At 38.4% G+C, this 16,696-nt stretch overlaps 1 protein-coding gene across 2 annotated transcripts in view; it reads right to left on the bottom strand.

The window, feature by feature from the left end:
- The window catches only part of LOC126473429 (nicotinamide/nicotinic acid mononucleotide adenylyltransferase 1), a 104,130-nt gene that overhangs the window by 45,075 nt on the left and 42,359 nt on the right, over positions 1-16,696 (bottom strand). The window contains exon 6 of one of the 2 annotated variants that reach the window (XM_050100468.1): positions 806-1,145. The exons of the other annotated variant lie outside the window; for it this stretch is intronic. Within the exon in view, the coding sequence (XP_049956425.1) occupies positions 806-1,145 (340 nt within the window). The remainder of the gene's footprint in view (positions 1-805; positions 1,146-16,696) is intronic. 2 annotated transcript variants of the gene reach the window in all.

The raw sequence follows: 16,696 nt of genomic DNA, 5'->3' as shown, positions 1-16,696 counted from the left end.
TAACTTAACAGCAAAAATTTCATGTTATGAATATTTTTCAATTGTTTGCATAAATGTACAAAAAAATTCTGTAGTAAAATACTGAAAAGTATGTCTCAAAAGAGTATCTCAATCTTCATCTAGTGAAGATAATGTGAGAATAAATTACCATCTAATAACCTTTGGAACATTATTTACAACAGAACTAATAACTATACAGTATGGTGGTTTGACAAAATTTATTTTTTGGAAGTAGAGAGATTTGAGTGGCTCTAGGCCAATATCACAACCAGGCACAATATTAAGAAACACAACTTTTATCTGAGCCAGTTTACACACACACATATTTGTTTAATTTGGCACAGAAGTATTTGGTTTGAGCATACATTCAAAAACAGTCAGCTAAACAGGGGACCAGGAAAGAAATAATTCTGCAGAAGTTTTCACATAGAACAAGAAGAACCATTCTTAATGGCTGCCAATGCAAAATGTGTGTCAAGAAACGAAAAAACAAAGTAGTTATGCTCTAACATAACTGTCATGATATCTACAAGTCTGCAATGAAGTTAATAAACTTTACTTTCTTATTGGTGAATTTTTCAGTAGTTTCCTTCTGTTGGGCCAATAAGCACATACCTTCAGTTCTCAAATTGGCTTGATTATAGCTTTTCTAATATTGCAGTGAAATGAAGTGAGAAAAGTTGTTTCACACTGTAGTCTCCTTATCACTTATTACTTTAATTCCCTCTTTAGTTATCTGAATCTGAACACTTGCAACAGGCTCATCATCTCTTTCATTTGGAGGTGTCACTTTTGTTTCACTCACCTGTTTCGCAATTCTGTCACCAGTAGGTGTGGAAATTATTTGCACTGCTTGACCTGGATAGCCAATTGCAGAGCGTTTTGAGTTTTCATCATTACTTAGTCTCTCTGCATAATGCACCTCATTTTCAATATGTTCTCCAGAAATGTGTTCAACTCTAATATATGTGACTGGGACATTAACACAAGGATCATTTTGTTCTGAATTTTTCTTATTTTGGAATTCACAATCATACGTGAGGGCCGTGATCTGTGTATTTGGACTGGGCGAATCCATATTCACATCACTGGGGGAAGGAGTTAGAAATGGTTGTGTACCACAAAATTCTGGATACAAATACTTACTGCTCAAATGATGGAGCACATCAGGATAGCATGAAAAAGAAAGAAAATTTAACTGAACAAGTGATTTTGAAATGATTTTGTCATGTCACTTTTTGTTGCGTGGATTTTGCATCTTAAGAAAAATAAAACACATATCTTTTATAAATAGTGACATAAATATTTATTAAATATGAATTTTACATTTTTACTTTCATTGCATAGATGGCATTAACAAATACTTTAGAACAGAAAGATCTTGTAATAATGTGTAGATGAAAATTATATAAAAATATTATTTACTTTTTTTCTATTTTATTTTTAAATTGCTTAACTTGCAGATCAATGAACTTTGTCTGATAGCTCCACAAGTCTGATAAATAACTTTCACTTTCTAAAAAGTAATATTATTGTGTTTTGTTCAAGCCACTATAATTTGCACAAGGATTTTTGTACTATCATACTAAGTTGTCGCACATCATGCTTTTTAAAATTAGATAAATGGTATCACTCTTAATATCAACATCACCTAAAAAACTGAATAAGTACAATTATTTTTGCAAGAAAGTAAGGCAAAAAGAAATAAATTAAAGCAACATAGGAAGTGAAATGACTGCTCGGTGACAGTTTTACCATGACACAAAGTATGATCAGATCTGTGATCTCCAGATTTCTCAGACTGCAGCCAAGTTGATGTTACCACCCCCCCCCCCCTTCCCCCATGTTATTTTGACAGATCTCCTGGCTGCATTTTTCTTTTTTGCATAGTCTGCTGCAGCTCGCTGTCTGGATTCCAACCAACCTGAACTGAACAGGTTGCCTTTTCTTTTCAAAAAAGAAACTGTTTGATGTTCTTGCCAGTGATGTTCTGCTGCTGCACATCTGGTCCCTAGCTGTTATCCATATTAGATAAATATAATTTTTACAGTATCTAAGATGAAAGGGATGTGGTTGGGAAGAAGCATTACAACACATCTTTACCTAAATTAAAGCCACCAATTCTGTTGTGAGAACTATCTACACACTATTCTCAATCATGTCCTTTATTACAAAGGGGTTTGAAGCATGGAGCCTGTACTACAAACCTGGTACCATTGTATTTCATTTCATGCTCAAAGGTGATGCAATGACTGCTAATTTAGTTGGCTGCTTGAGTCGTGTCTAATGCTAATGTTTTTAACATTTAAAGTTCTTATAGTTTGTATATGGTAAAGAATGCCACACTGATACAATATGTGGTGTAAACCAGATCTTGGAGTGGACAGCGGAATGAGTCAGCTGCAAATTCTAATTTTTGAAGATTATAAATTTCACTGAGAAATCTGTAAGAGTCACAAGATGACATCTCCTTCGCCAACATTTATTAATTAGAATATGTCTATGAGCTAATATCTATTAATACAGACAATCTGATTTCAGATAAACACTTTCCATTCTATGCGTGCTGTTGTACTGTGTTTCCTCAGCAATTCATGTGCAAATATAAATCAATGGAAGACATCAATGTATGGAAAAAATATAGTAATTTGAATGCACTATTAATAACACAATCATCCATATTGTCACAAACCTATGCTTACTAATCATTAAAAGTCGCTCTAAATAACATTAAAATTCAAGAAACACTTCTTTTCAAATCTTCTACAACGACTTGTAGACTATTATCACTAGGCAGCTTGTCAAAAACTGTGGAGGTATAGTGAAAGTTAAGTTGTAGTGTTTAGAAGTATTGTAACAAATTTACTTTTCATTTTCTGTCAAAAGAAATCATAAATATTTGTTAGTTTTTAACTCTACAAGAGTTCTGTAGGGATAATGAATAAATTCTAACATATTTTAGGTAATAGCAGCATAACACCTTCATCAGCCACTACCACAACAGGAATAATGAGATGTTACTGTATCCTACAGATGTCTCAGTTTTAAGTAAGTACATATTAAACAAATAAGAATGCATCCTTTTTTGTTAATTCTGATACAGGAAAAAACAATTTTGTTACTTTTTAAAATTATTCTCACAATGGCTGCTCTCCTTGTAACCTTGAAATACTAGCTTCACTAACCATGGGAATTAACAGTTCCAGTCTTCGGAAAATTTAGCATTAAATTAGTGAGATTAGGTACTGCCAGGATAGTATGAAAGATACGAGGCTTTCAATATATGAAAGATTCATGCAGAAGTGCTGTCCTACAATCAATGTTCTCCATTTAAACTTGTGACCACAAGTTCTATTTGGTCTGGAATACAGACTGTCCACCATAATTTATGTTTAAAGAAAGGTCATTATATTCTTAAATGACTAAGTTACCTATTAATCTCTCTCTCTCTCTCTCTCTCTCTCTCTCTCTCTCTCTCTCTCTCTCTCTCTCACACTCACACACACACACACACACACACACACACACACACACACACATATTGGAGCCAGTGGCTCCCTCTTCTGGCAGAAGAGTTGAAGGGTGAGGAAGAGGGGTGAAGGAAAAGGACAGGAGAGGTGTAGGGAAAGTTCAGAAAAGTCATCCGGAACCCTAAGTGCCAGGAGGGAGTTACTGGGCACGATTTGCAGGAATGACTTTCCCATCCTGCCTGGTAAGTCTCCCCTGACCCGGGGTTATGGGTGACTTTTGCAAACTGTACTCCTTTCCTAAACCTCTCCAGTCCTTTTCCTTCACCCCTCTTTGTCCTCCTGCAACTCTTATGCCAGAAGGCGGAGTCACTGATTCCAAAAGCTAGTAAAAGTTAAATCCTTATACGTATGTGTTCCCCTGCCGCCACTTGGTGAACAGATTTTTTTTATCTATTCATTTATATTATCAATAATTGATTATTTTCATTGATATGTTTGTGTACTCTGTCTTAGTTAGATCTGACGGGGGGTACTGTCCAAGAGCTCAGCAATTTTTTTCCAATTTCGTTTGTGTGTCTATAGAACACTCAACACCTCAATTAAAAACGAGTGATTACCTTTACTCTTTCCACTACAAGCAGTCTATCATTTAGAAAGTGTGTTTTCAGTAGGCTTGTTGGGTGTTTGTTCTTTGTATTTCCTACAATTTTGAATTAGGCACTGCTAAATTTTACTACCATTAAACTGCAAAACCGGATTTTCTGTCTTCTGTGGTTTGCTTACTGTGCTAAAATGAAGAAATAACACTAACAAGTAGTGAGATTTCAACCAGTTCGAAGGCACATTAAACCAAATATGATTCACTTCCTATTAATGTATGAATGTCATCCAAAAGAAAAATCCAAAAAATTATGTCTTCTGAAGTATCAAGTCAAAAATACCCTTTCAGATTATTTTTTTTAAATTCCTGTCTTGTCCTGCTCTGTGCCTTTGACCTCAAATCCACTGTACATATGTGTGATGTTTAGTAAGGAGTAGATTTCTTTAATTTTATTTGAATATAATTCGATTTGTAAATTCTTCATAGACCTTTAAAAGAGGAATACTGTACAAAAGGAACAGTGAACTACATGACAGGCACAAACTGATATCACTGATCCTGATGAAATGATTGTCTTCATTACAATGTGAAAATGTATTTTCAAATCCCATTAAAAATTAATTTTCTCTCTGATTAAAAATAGAAGCACAGGCACAAAATCTATTGTGTTTACTACTGAGTACTCATTTCCTAACAATACCTAACGTGCAATATAATTACACCACAATAATTTGAAAAAAGAAATTTAAAAATCTGTTACTTTTTTGTGTACTAGTCTGTATTTTTCATCATTGCAGATATATTAATACATACACATTTTCAGAGATCAAAGTTCTGAGGGAAGTTTTACAATATTTCTCCACTTATTTTACTTTTCAAAATAATGATCACTGTACATAATACATCTTTTCACCCTTCAAAACTTCCCCTTAAATCTTCCCCCCTCTCCACCCCTGCCCCTCCTGCCACTGCTCCCTCCAATATGTCCTGTGTTAGCAATGCAAATTCATCACTTCACTCCTGTAGAAGATTGTCACCTTTCATAAAAAGTCTTGAGTTCTGTAAAAAAAAGGCTCACATGGGGGAAAGGATTATGTAAATGGGCATGATGCTAAAAAACTTTGAAGTATACAGTAGTTAAATATTCACTATAAATAGATAGTAGTGCAGTGGGATCCTGTTACGAGCAGTGAAGCAGAAGTAAGGTCCCACATATGAACAGTTATATTCAAGCTGACATCTGACTTGAGACCGGCACTGTTTCCTGTACCACTTTCCAACAGCTGAACAGGAAATTACTCATAACTGTAGTTTCTTGTACCTTATTTATGGCACACCACAGTTCAACACCCATTAAACACTCTAACATAGTCCAATGTGCACCTCTGTACTGTTTACATTCATGATGAGCACCAGGCAAGCCACACACACTAGAATACATGGTAGGGGTCTGCATGGAGGTGCATGGCAGAGGGTATGTCCCATTGGACTGGTTATTAGCGTTTCTTACCATTCCATTCACATACAGAGTGCAGAAAGAATAAGTGTCTGAATGCCTGTGTGTGTGTGTGTGTGTGTGTGTGTGTGTGTGTGTGTGTGTGTGTGTGTGTTTTGTATATCAGTGAGTGCAGTAATTATTCTAATCTTATCACCAAAATCGCTATGTGAGCAATACGCAGTATATACCTAGAGTCATCATTTAAAGCCAGTTCTTGAAACTTTGTTAACAGATTTTCTTGGGATATTTTACACCTATCTTCAAGAGTCTTCCAATTCAGTTTGTTCAGTACCTCTGTGACACTCTCCCACAAATAAGACAAACCTGTGACCATTGCTGCTGCCCTTCACTGTATACATTTAATATCCTGTTAGTACTGTTTGGCATGTCTCCCAATCACTTGAGCGATATTCTAGAACTGATTGCACGAGTTATTTATAAGCATCTCCTTTATAGAATGATTGCTTCTTCCCCAGTATTCCACCAACAAAACCCAAGTCTCCCACTTGCTTTACCCACAACTGAGCCTATGTGATTATTCCATTTCATATCCCTGAAAAGTGTTACACCCAGATATTTGTATGAGTTGGCCAATTCCAAAAGTTACTCACTGATATTATAGTTATAGGATACTACGCCTTTTCATTTTGTGAAGTGCACAATTTTACATTTAAAGTAAGTTTCCAATTTTTGCATCACTTTGAAATCTTATCAAGATCTGACTGAATAATTACGAAGCTCCTTTCAGACAGCACTTCATCACAGATAACTGCATCATCTGCAAAAAGACTGAGGTAACTCTTAATATTGTCAGCAAGGTCATTGATATACAACTGGCACAGCCAGGATCCCAACACACTTCCCTGGGGCACACCTGAAGTTACTTCTACTACTGATGATGATTCTCCATCCGAGGTAACATGGTCTGTCGTACCTACCAAAAAGTTCTAAATCCAGTCACGAATTTCATTTGAGACTCTATATGATGATACTTTTGACAATAAGCATAAGTGTGGTACTCAGTCCGATGTTTTTTGGAAATCGAGAAATAATGTATTTACCTGATCCAAAGCTTTCAGTACGTCCTGAGAAAAGTGCGAGTTGGGTTTCACATGATCGATGTTTTCGGAATCTATGCTGATTGGTACTGAGGAGGTCATTCTGTTCAAGACACCTCATTATGTTTGAGCTCAGAATATGTTCTAAGATTCTCCACACTGATGTCAAAGATAATGTATGGTAGTTTTGTGGATCACTTCTAATACACTTCTTGTAGACGGGTGTGACCTGTGCTTTTTCCAAGAACTGAGCACGGCTTTTTGTTTGAGGGATCTATGACAGAGTATAATTAGATGATGGGGGCTAACACAGCCACATCCTTCACATAGAAGCTGAATTTCTTTTGGTTCTGTGTAACATCATTTGATAGTATTCTGCTAAGGTAGTCACTGAAGGCATCACTTGACAGCTAAACGTGTTTCATCCAGCAGCTCTCTACCTATAACCCTACACCTATTATGTAGTAATCTCTGTTTCTCTATAGTGACTGTATACCGAGGGTCCCTCCCCTTATGAACTGTTCTACTGGGTACACATCAATTCAGTGCATGGTCAACTATTCTTTTAAACTTGAGCCAGAGTTCCTCTACATGATCCTGCCCAGTACTGGAAGTTTCACATTCCTCACTGAGATATAAAAACACTCATTTTTTATCTAGTTTACTGAACATCGTTATCTTTCTGCTTGTTTTAGTTGTCCTTTGCACAATCATTGTTGCCACAACCACGTACTGTCACTGATACCACTTTCGACGTTGACATCCTCAAAGAGTAAAGGTATATTTATTGTCATTACATCTAATATACTTTCCATCATGAATGGGGCTACAATTTATCTGTTCCAGGTAGTTTTCAGAAAAGGCATTTACATTGCCTTTTCTGTTTTTCAGGATGTCCTATCATGCCCACCACTAACAAAACTGTAATTTTTCCCAATTATTTGTTGGTTGATTAAAGTCTCCATCGATGACTACAGTACGACTGGAGAACTTACATATACATGAACTGATGTTTTCTCTAAAGTTTTCAGTTATATGAGGAGATGAGTCTGGTGGGCGATACAAGAATCCAATCATCATTTTATGCCCATTCCTGATACTGAGTCTTGCACAAACAATCTCACATGCAGCTTCAATTTCTATCTCAATGGATATTATGTGAACTTCACAGCATTTCTGGAGTGATTCAAACTCTGGAATTTTGTTGCAAAGGCTTCGGCAGTTAACCAATAGGATTTTAATACTCTCCGCTGGTGAAATGTGGGCAGACTGTGAGCTGTAATGACTGTGAGCTGTAATGTCACCGTGAACACACTTGCCACAATGCACTGCACTGGTGCTTACCGTCATACACATTTAACTAATATGCAGGTATGAATGTAATCAAGATTTTCCATGTTTTAGTGTATTTAATGTTACTATTATTAAAATTTACATCAGTTAAAATACTTTTTCTACAGTTGGTGAAATGCTAGTGTAAAGCCTCCAAAGCATGCCTACCTCTTTCACCATCTTTGAGGACACCACTTTTTTTCTGGGAGAAGAGACTCTTCACAGGCTTAGACCTCTTAAACCTGTAGTACTGAGAAACTCCCTACAATATCATTTTAAAGTCACTAAGTGCATTAAGAGGTTTTCCTTTTCTATTCCAGAAAATTAAAGTTACAATTTTTTTTTCAGTTTCTGTCTTTGTTCACTCTCAATTCGCTTACTACCTTTGCATTTTTCGCATAGCTGATAGCTTTCATTCTGACGGAAGTGTTTTCCCTTATGAAATGCATTACAGCAAAGTAGTGATGAAAGATAATGTTTTGTAAGATAGGCAATGTAAAGTTGCAGCTTCTGCAATGTCTTCAGATGACCAGTTAGTACACCGTCATTCCTTAATCACTTGCTGTTGACTTATACATTTAAGAGTTGAAAGAGCATCAGTCTTCAACTAGTGTTTCAAATGAATATTCAACAGATCACTTTTCAAATCCCTTTCATAATCTAAATCAGTAAAATGTGTTGATAAAATACGAGCATTTTCAACTAAAATGAATCTGCATGTTTACAACCATTTATCCATTTTCTTTTTCCTTCATTGCTTTTATGAAATGCATGAAACTTAATTCGTAACTTATTTATCTGTTGTGGTTGGTACAACTGGTCAACATGCAGCAAATAATTTTTTAGTCACAAAGTTCCTCTAAAAATTCCTCAGTGTACTGGTAACTATGGTGTCACACTGTACTCAACCACCAGTTACTAACAAAAATTCACATTGCCGTTTTCACCCGTAAACTTTATGACCACACAATATGTTACGGCAATTGTGAGCTACTGAGCACTGGTTGGGTACACCCTGATGACAGCGGTGCGGTTTAATACTGCACAGGCTACTCGTTATCCCTACCACGTATTCTAGTAGCTGTCAGATAAGCATTTGTTAACAGTTCTGCATATATTTACATTACGTATCTTACTAAAAGAATATAGAATGAAAACCTGATTATTGTAGATGTGGCATAATTTCAAATCTTCAGTGATCTGATTACAGACTTTACTTTCATTCTGAGAGGAAGTCTGATGCTACTGGATTCTCTTGTCAGCAGATTCATTTGAAGTATCATGAAAGAAGATGATTATTTTTTTCTTGTGCAGAAAAATATGAAATGCAATGCGGTCAGGGTCTTTCTAAATGCTCCCATAGCATTGATTAAGATCTTTCACTGCTGAGTGGTGCTGATGGTGGTCCCATACACAGTCACAAATCAGCAGATTCTCAACAAAAACCCTCATAATGCATTTACAGCATATGAATTTCTTCCCACTGTTTCAACCTAAATGTGTTCCAGTTCATCTAATATTCTGTGCCTATTTTGTCAGACAACCAGTTTAGTGTTTGATGGGCAAACCACTCACTTTCATAACTGCAGTTTTCATGTTGCATGTGAGTTATTTTGTAACATTGTTCCTGAAAGTGGGTATACAACATTTTTGGTTCAATTTTGCACTTAATAGTATTTGCATTTCTGCATTTTAAATTCTTTCCTGTCATAAAACCTCATGCACTACTATTTTATTAATGGCAGCCATCTGCATAATTTTGGCTGCTCCTCTACCATACACAAACACCATACTCTCATATGTTCTGTAGTTAGCACAGAATCCCACAGATGAAGTTTATGTGATAAACAACTTTTAAAACTAAGTATGTCACTATTAACTATGCATGTACTACTAAGGGAACAGGAGGCTGAAAAGTAGATGCTCACAGCTCTATCTCCTGCTTATTGCAGGAAACTGACGTAATAATGATAAACAGCATCAGAATGCGACTCACCTGGAACTAATACAATGACATGCTCAAAATGTATGAGTAGTAAATGTTGTCTTTAATTCATAATAGGTTACTATTTGGAAGCTATCTAAAGATTACTGTGCAAGCAAATGTTTGTGAACAATAAGAACTGTAGCAATTCTGTGATCCTGCAAAATATATAGAGGGAAACATTCCACGTGGGAAAAATATATCTAAAAACAAAGATGATGTAACTTACCAAATGAAAGCGTTGGTATGCTGATAGACACACAAACAAACACAAATACAAACACACACACAAAATTCGAGCTTTCGCAACCTAAGGTTGCTTCATCAGGAAAGAGGGAAGGAGAGGGAAAGACAAAAGGATGTGGGTTTTGCTGTCTGCTGATGATGTTTCTTGTGTCTGAGTGGTGGGCATAGGTTTCAGAGAGATATACCAAGCCATCTGTCAGTAATCTGCTAAGAGGCCATCAACAGAAAGATGTATTCTTGTGATAGCAATATCTCATCCTTTCCCACTAACTGCTGTTGTGGGCTGAATCGCACACAGTTCTTATACACCAATATCTGGAATCATGTCGCATGCAATTACACTCTACCAAACATCAGATCAGATCACTTCACTTTTATCTTCACATAAAACGCCTTCGCTGTTATCTTTACCACTACACACACACACACACACACACACACACACACACACACACACACACACACGCACGCATGCACATTATGTGTGTGTGTGTGTGTGTGTGTGTGTGTGTGTGTGGGGGGGGGGGGGGGGGGGTGGTAAAGATAACAGCGAAGGCGTTTTATGAGAAGATAAAAGTGAAGTGATCTGATCTGATGTGTGGTAGAGTGTAATTGCATGCGACATGATTCCAGATATTAGTGTATAAGAACTGTGTGCGATTCAGCCCACAACAGCAGTTAGTGGGAAAGGATGAGATATTGCTATGACAAGAATACATCTTTCTGTTGATGGCCTCTTAGCAGATTATTGACAGATGGCTTGGTATATCTCTCTGAAACCTATGCCCACCACTCAGACACAAGAAACATCATCAGCAGACAGCAACTATTGCAGGGCAACAGAAATATACTTAATATGCCATTAGAAAATAGCAACTTAAAGAACCTGACTATCCTAGAAAGAACTTTAGCATGGCCAGAAGCACGTGGTAGCCCAATGTCGAAATTCCATTCTTTATTTTTATTTTTACGGACGAATACAATGGCACCAAATATACCAAGGGCCAGTCATGAGTTTGTAAAGCTAATCCCACTGGCCCACTGACTGGTGAAAATATAAGCGATAGTCAAATGAAAACGAGACAGATGGGAAAAAAAATGTTTATTATTTTGAACATAATCACTACAGATTTTGTATTATGCTCCATTGTAAGACAAGATAGTCAGTCCCTTCAATGAAAAATGTTTGCAGTTGCCTGCAGAACCAGATTGTACCCAGGCATTCACCACTTCAAAGCAAATCGATGGCCCCAAATGTCTTTTTTCAGGGCTCCAAAAATATGGAAATCACATGGGGGCATCGTGGGACTGTACTGAGGGTGTGCAAGGGCTTGCAGCAAAACTTCTACAGCATAGTCTAAACAACCTTCGCAACATGTGACCACGCATTATTATGCAACAGAATGACACTGTGTCAACTTTCATGGGCTTTTGGATTTGAGGATGCACACCAATTTTTGCAAGGTGTCCACATGCCACTGGGAGAAAAATTGCGGTGCTCTCTTCCAGAAAGTCAATGTGCAGTAGGCCCTTGCAGTCAAAGAGAAAGGTGCTGTGCAAGGCTTTGGATTTTTTTGGCGGGGGGCGAGGCCACTTGCCTCCATTCTTGGCTCTGACACTTGCTCTCTGGCTCAAAATGATGATATCATGTTTCATCTCCTGTGACAAAGCATAGGAAACTATATTCTGCATCATGATAACATTCCAGTTGCTGCAGTGATGTTCACATCCTCTTCAGCTTCTGCTCCTCTGCCAGCCTTTGAGGAATCCACTGTGTCCGTATTGTATGGAACTTCAGACGCTCTGTTATTATGGCATGAGCAGTATCACAGCTGATGCTTGGGGGGGGGGGGGAGGAGGAACAGCTGTGTTTCCAAGTCCCACCATAACAACCACCACAGAAATAGCAATGTATGTAGAAGAAACAGCCAAATATTTGTAACAATGAAGATATAAATTTAACAGCTGTGTATTAGGAAGATGATGATTAAAAATATTGCAGACTATAGGCTTAATGAACAAAAGAAAATGGTCCAAAAATTAATGTAAACCATTTATTTTTGTTTATTTTATTTCTCCTATAGTCCAATCCACGAATGATGGCAGTTCGCACAGGTCGAGGCAAGGACAGGGACGGCATTGTTGCCATTCCAAGCACGAGTCGTGGAACTCGCACACATGAGCTTTGTGACTGATAGAAGCATGTATCCCACAAATTATGTCTCTTGCTTGCTTGTGCAGGATTTGTCACTTACCACCACCATCAGCCATGACAACTGGCACAAATGGAATAAAAATGCACTAAATAACTTGCTAATGATCGCATATAATGCTTGCACTGCATATAACATTCACAGCAGAGTGCTCAGAACACTGATGAACACTCACTGGCTGCCGGAGAATGTGTGATGCACGTGCAGAGAGCAAGCTTATACTCAGCTGCCTTCATTTGTGACTAACTACGGTAATATCAAAATGTAGACACTCAATAAATGGCATAAGTTTAGAATAGGTATATTGTTGCCTCTTTGGTAGATACTTTATGTCAATAAAACAGTTTGCAATTCTGATTAGCCAAAATACATTAAAAATAAATTTTCCTTATTTCTTTTTTAAAATAAGAAAAGAAAGGGGGGGGGGGTCTTGTTATACTCGGGTATGTATGGTATGTGTTTCTCCCCAAGATTTTGTACAGAAAATTAGGAAAATAGTGGCGTTAGAAACTGTAGCATACACAGACTGAAGGTTTTTAAGTTTACAATGAAATTCTGTCTGCAGATTCTTGATTTTCTTCTTCATTTCAAAAAAACTACAACCACATTTCTTGGCAAGATGCCTCGTCGAGTTACTCCACGATGAACGCAGTATAGCCACATACCACATGTTGCCAAGATGCTTCTTAACCTATTGCACTTGTAGTCACTGCTCTGAAGTCCCAAGATTCATGTGAATATGATACTACACAACAAATTAAGTCATTATGTCAATTGCACACTCCACATTCCACAGGATAGGCTCCACTGATCCACCGCCTGACGGAAAGCTGGCACAAGTTGCAATGAGCTGTTTCTTGTTACCGGGTGGCACCTATGGCTGGAAATAATTTCCAATGTTTGGCTCACTATATAGAGTAATATGCATCAAGTTGATTTGGGTCACCCTCGTCGAGTTACTCCACGATGAACGCAGTATAGCCACATACCACATGTTGCCAAGATGTTGCCTCTACGGAATTGTGACTTTATACTGATAACGCAATGGGAACATTATGTCACTGTTTGCAGCAAGTGCTTTCAGTCTGATTGCTATCTCTGGCTGGTTGAAATTTCTTACTTCATTGAGAAATGCTTTTGTGACCGTGTTGTTCAAAACTAAGGGAATCCCTGTTCTGTACTGTTGGAGCCTTTGAGGAGCCAAGGTGCTTGAATAGCTGCTACTATTCTGTGATGTCTGCCACTACCACCCTGTCCATAGTCTGCTATTGACAGCCTTGTGTTCTTCTCATTCTTATGGTCTAAGACTGCCTGCACCCAGCTGAGGTTGTGACATACATGGTCTGCTGTGGCTGATTCAATCACCAGAGACCTTCATGCTTGCTGCCATTGCCAGCATGCAGTCAACTGCTTCTGGAGATGGTAGTCTTTGATATTTTTATCAAGCTTTACCTTGCTGAAAATCAGAACTTGTCATTCTGCATAATGTATTTCTCTAGCATTACCTAGGCAAAACAACCTACATGAATTTTGCTCTCTGATGGAGCAGATTAAATTTTTTTTTCCTACTCAGTCATTCATGGCATAGAATTTGTCACGTTCACAATTACCATCAGTGAATCAATACACGGACTTGCCAATGTTACTGTTTATAGTCAGAAAACCCACATTTCCATATTGAATTCCTATCATCCCTCTTTGAAAACTGTATGAACTTGCAGCACATTACGATTAGCTTGAAGTAAGCAGCCTGGTGTTCCATTTCAATGAATTTAGCATAACTTGAAAATTAATTATCTTACAAAAACAAGATTTGATGCCCATTTGTTTAAAGCAGAATACATTTATCTGTATGGAAGACACATCAACAGGTGCATAATTATAGTATAAGAGCTACTAAAATGTAAACTTTCACGGCCGGAAATATCATGTCCATTATAATTATCCGGGCTGTTATGCCGTGGTCGGTTGATGAATTCTGTGGTGATTCCCAACGTTTGTCTCCGACTGCGGGAGACATCTTCAAGGGGGTCCGTAGCTTGATGGAAGGTCCAACACACACACTGGCTCACTACTTACTGCCGCTAAATTCCGTGTCCGCGCGCCCCCAGGCCGCGGCGTGACGTCATGCCGCGGCGTGGGGGCGCGCGGACACGGAATTTAGCGGCAGTCAGTAGCGAGCCAGTGTGTGTGTTGGACCTTCCATCAAGCTACGGACCCCCTTGAAGATGTCTCCCGCAGTCGGAGACAAACGTTGGGAATCACCACAGAATTCATCAACCGACCACGGCATAACAGCCCGGATAATTATAATGGACATAGTATAAGAGCTAATCTTTAACAGAATGTACTGCAATAATGTTCTGCAGCCTTCACATGTTGGAAACAATATGATTTTTTTTTGAACTATCCTTCAAAGCTGCGAATTATGAACTTCATTCACACACTATATTCCATAAATCCCATTAGGATGGATAGCCTAATGTAACAACAAATTATAACTAATGCTAACATACTCACAATGATAATCACGAGACTGACTGTGTGTGTGTGTGTGTGTGTGTGTGTGTGTGTGTGTGTGTGTGTGTGTGTGTGTGTGGATTGGTGTATTTAAAATGAAAAATGGTACAGATCTCACCAAATGAGAAAACAGCATAACAGACATCAATAATGTTCATGTCTGACACATGTCAGATTCCCAACATAGAGATCAACATTGGACTCTTAAGTACGGAATATTCCCTCCTCGGGCACTAATGCACATCTTGCACCTGTTATTCATGCTGGCTACCAAACTGTTGAGGAGCCCTTGGGGGATATTTTCTCACTCCTGTCTCAAGGCTGCATTCAGTTCTTGCACGGTCAGGGGAGGGGTGTTCAATGAGAAACACGTTTGCCAAGAGCATCCCACCACGATCTATAGGGTTTAGATACGGGGCATACACAGGCCATTCCATAGGGCAATATCTTCACTTTCCAGTATGTCCGACACATCAGCAGTTGTGTCTGGGCAGGCATTGTCATCCATAAACAGAAAGTCAGGATGTACAACAACCGTAAACAGATGCACATGATTCAAAATAATCTCCCAGCAATAATGCTGCACTGTAATAGTACCTCACAAAAAGATACGCAGCAGTGTTCAGCCATTGTGCATAATGCCTTCCCACAATGTAACATCTAGGCCATACTGACGACGTTCATGAATATTCTGTGGTGCGTTTTTCTGACCAAACCAACATGCTTCCTACATCAACAAACTCTTTCTCAACAATGGCGTGGTTAAAGTGGGATGCATTTAACTGATTTCTGAGCACACAAACCAGCCTCATTTAATCGCCACAAAATGGCTCTCGCAGAGAAATTTGTACCAGTGGCAGTTGCAAGGCCTGCAGTGAACTGCCTAGAGATCTGTTCCTTTTTAACACTAGGGCAACATATCAATATGTTTGTGGCTTGGTGGCCTGTCTGTGAAAACTGGCATGATTTTGCATAGCATTTCCATCTTCAGCCTTGTTTTTTTAACCATGATATGACACATTTGGACACACCCATTACTATGGCTACAGTAGTGACACTTTGACAAGCTTTGAGCCATCCACAACTGCTTGTCTATGATGTCCACAAATGCTTGTCTATGATGTCCACAAATGCTTGTCTATGATGTCCACAAATGCTTGTCTATGATGCTAAGCACTCAAGTGATGTCTTGCAGACATTTTGCCATACCACACGGAATGTCACACCAATTGGTTTCACAACAAACTTCGCCAGACACCATTTTGCATGAACAGTTGAATGCATATGCGAGGGGGGACACAAAAGTAACTGGATTCGTGATGCTGCACATCATGTACTTGTAGTCGCAGGTTGTGCCACCAGAGGGTTGTAGTAGGAGCTCTGCTGAGTCATTCTGCCACGTGGTGTCACCCAACAGTGAGAAGTGTTTTCTTTGGCAGTTCTTTGAGTGTGCATACAGTGCAGACGTAACACGAGGAAATGGCTAGTTCTTACGAACAACGTGCAGCAGTGAAGTTTTGTTTCTTGCTCAGCAAGAATGCAGCAGAAAATGTTGTGATAATTCAGACAGCCTACAAAGACTATGCTCTAAGTAAAACGCAAGTGCACAAATGGTTTTCTTGGTTTAAAAAGGGAGAAATGGTGGTTGAAGATCAGTCCCATTCCGGTCGACCTTCAACTGCTCGAAGCGAAGACAACATCGACAAAATCTGTGATCTCATCAGTGAAGATCGATGCAGGACAATCGACCAACTCGAAAACTTGTCTGGGTTAT

Source organism: Schistocerca serialis, chromosome 4, assembly GCF_023864345.2.
Source record: "Schistocerca serialis cubense isolate TAMUIC-IGC-003099 chromosome 4, iqSchSeri2.2, whole genome shotgun sequence".
Taxonomy (NCBI): Eukaryota; Metazoa; Arthropoda; class Insecta; order Orthoptera; family Acrididae; genus Schistocerca; species Schistocerca serialis.
The sequence above is the reverse complement of the archived record's forward strand: the minus strand, read 5'-3'. Positions and strand labels throughout refer to the sequence as shown.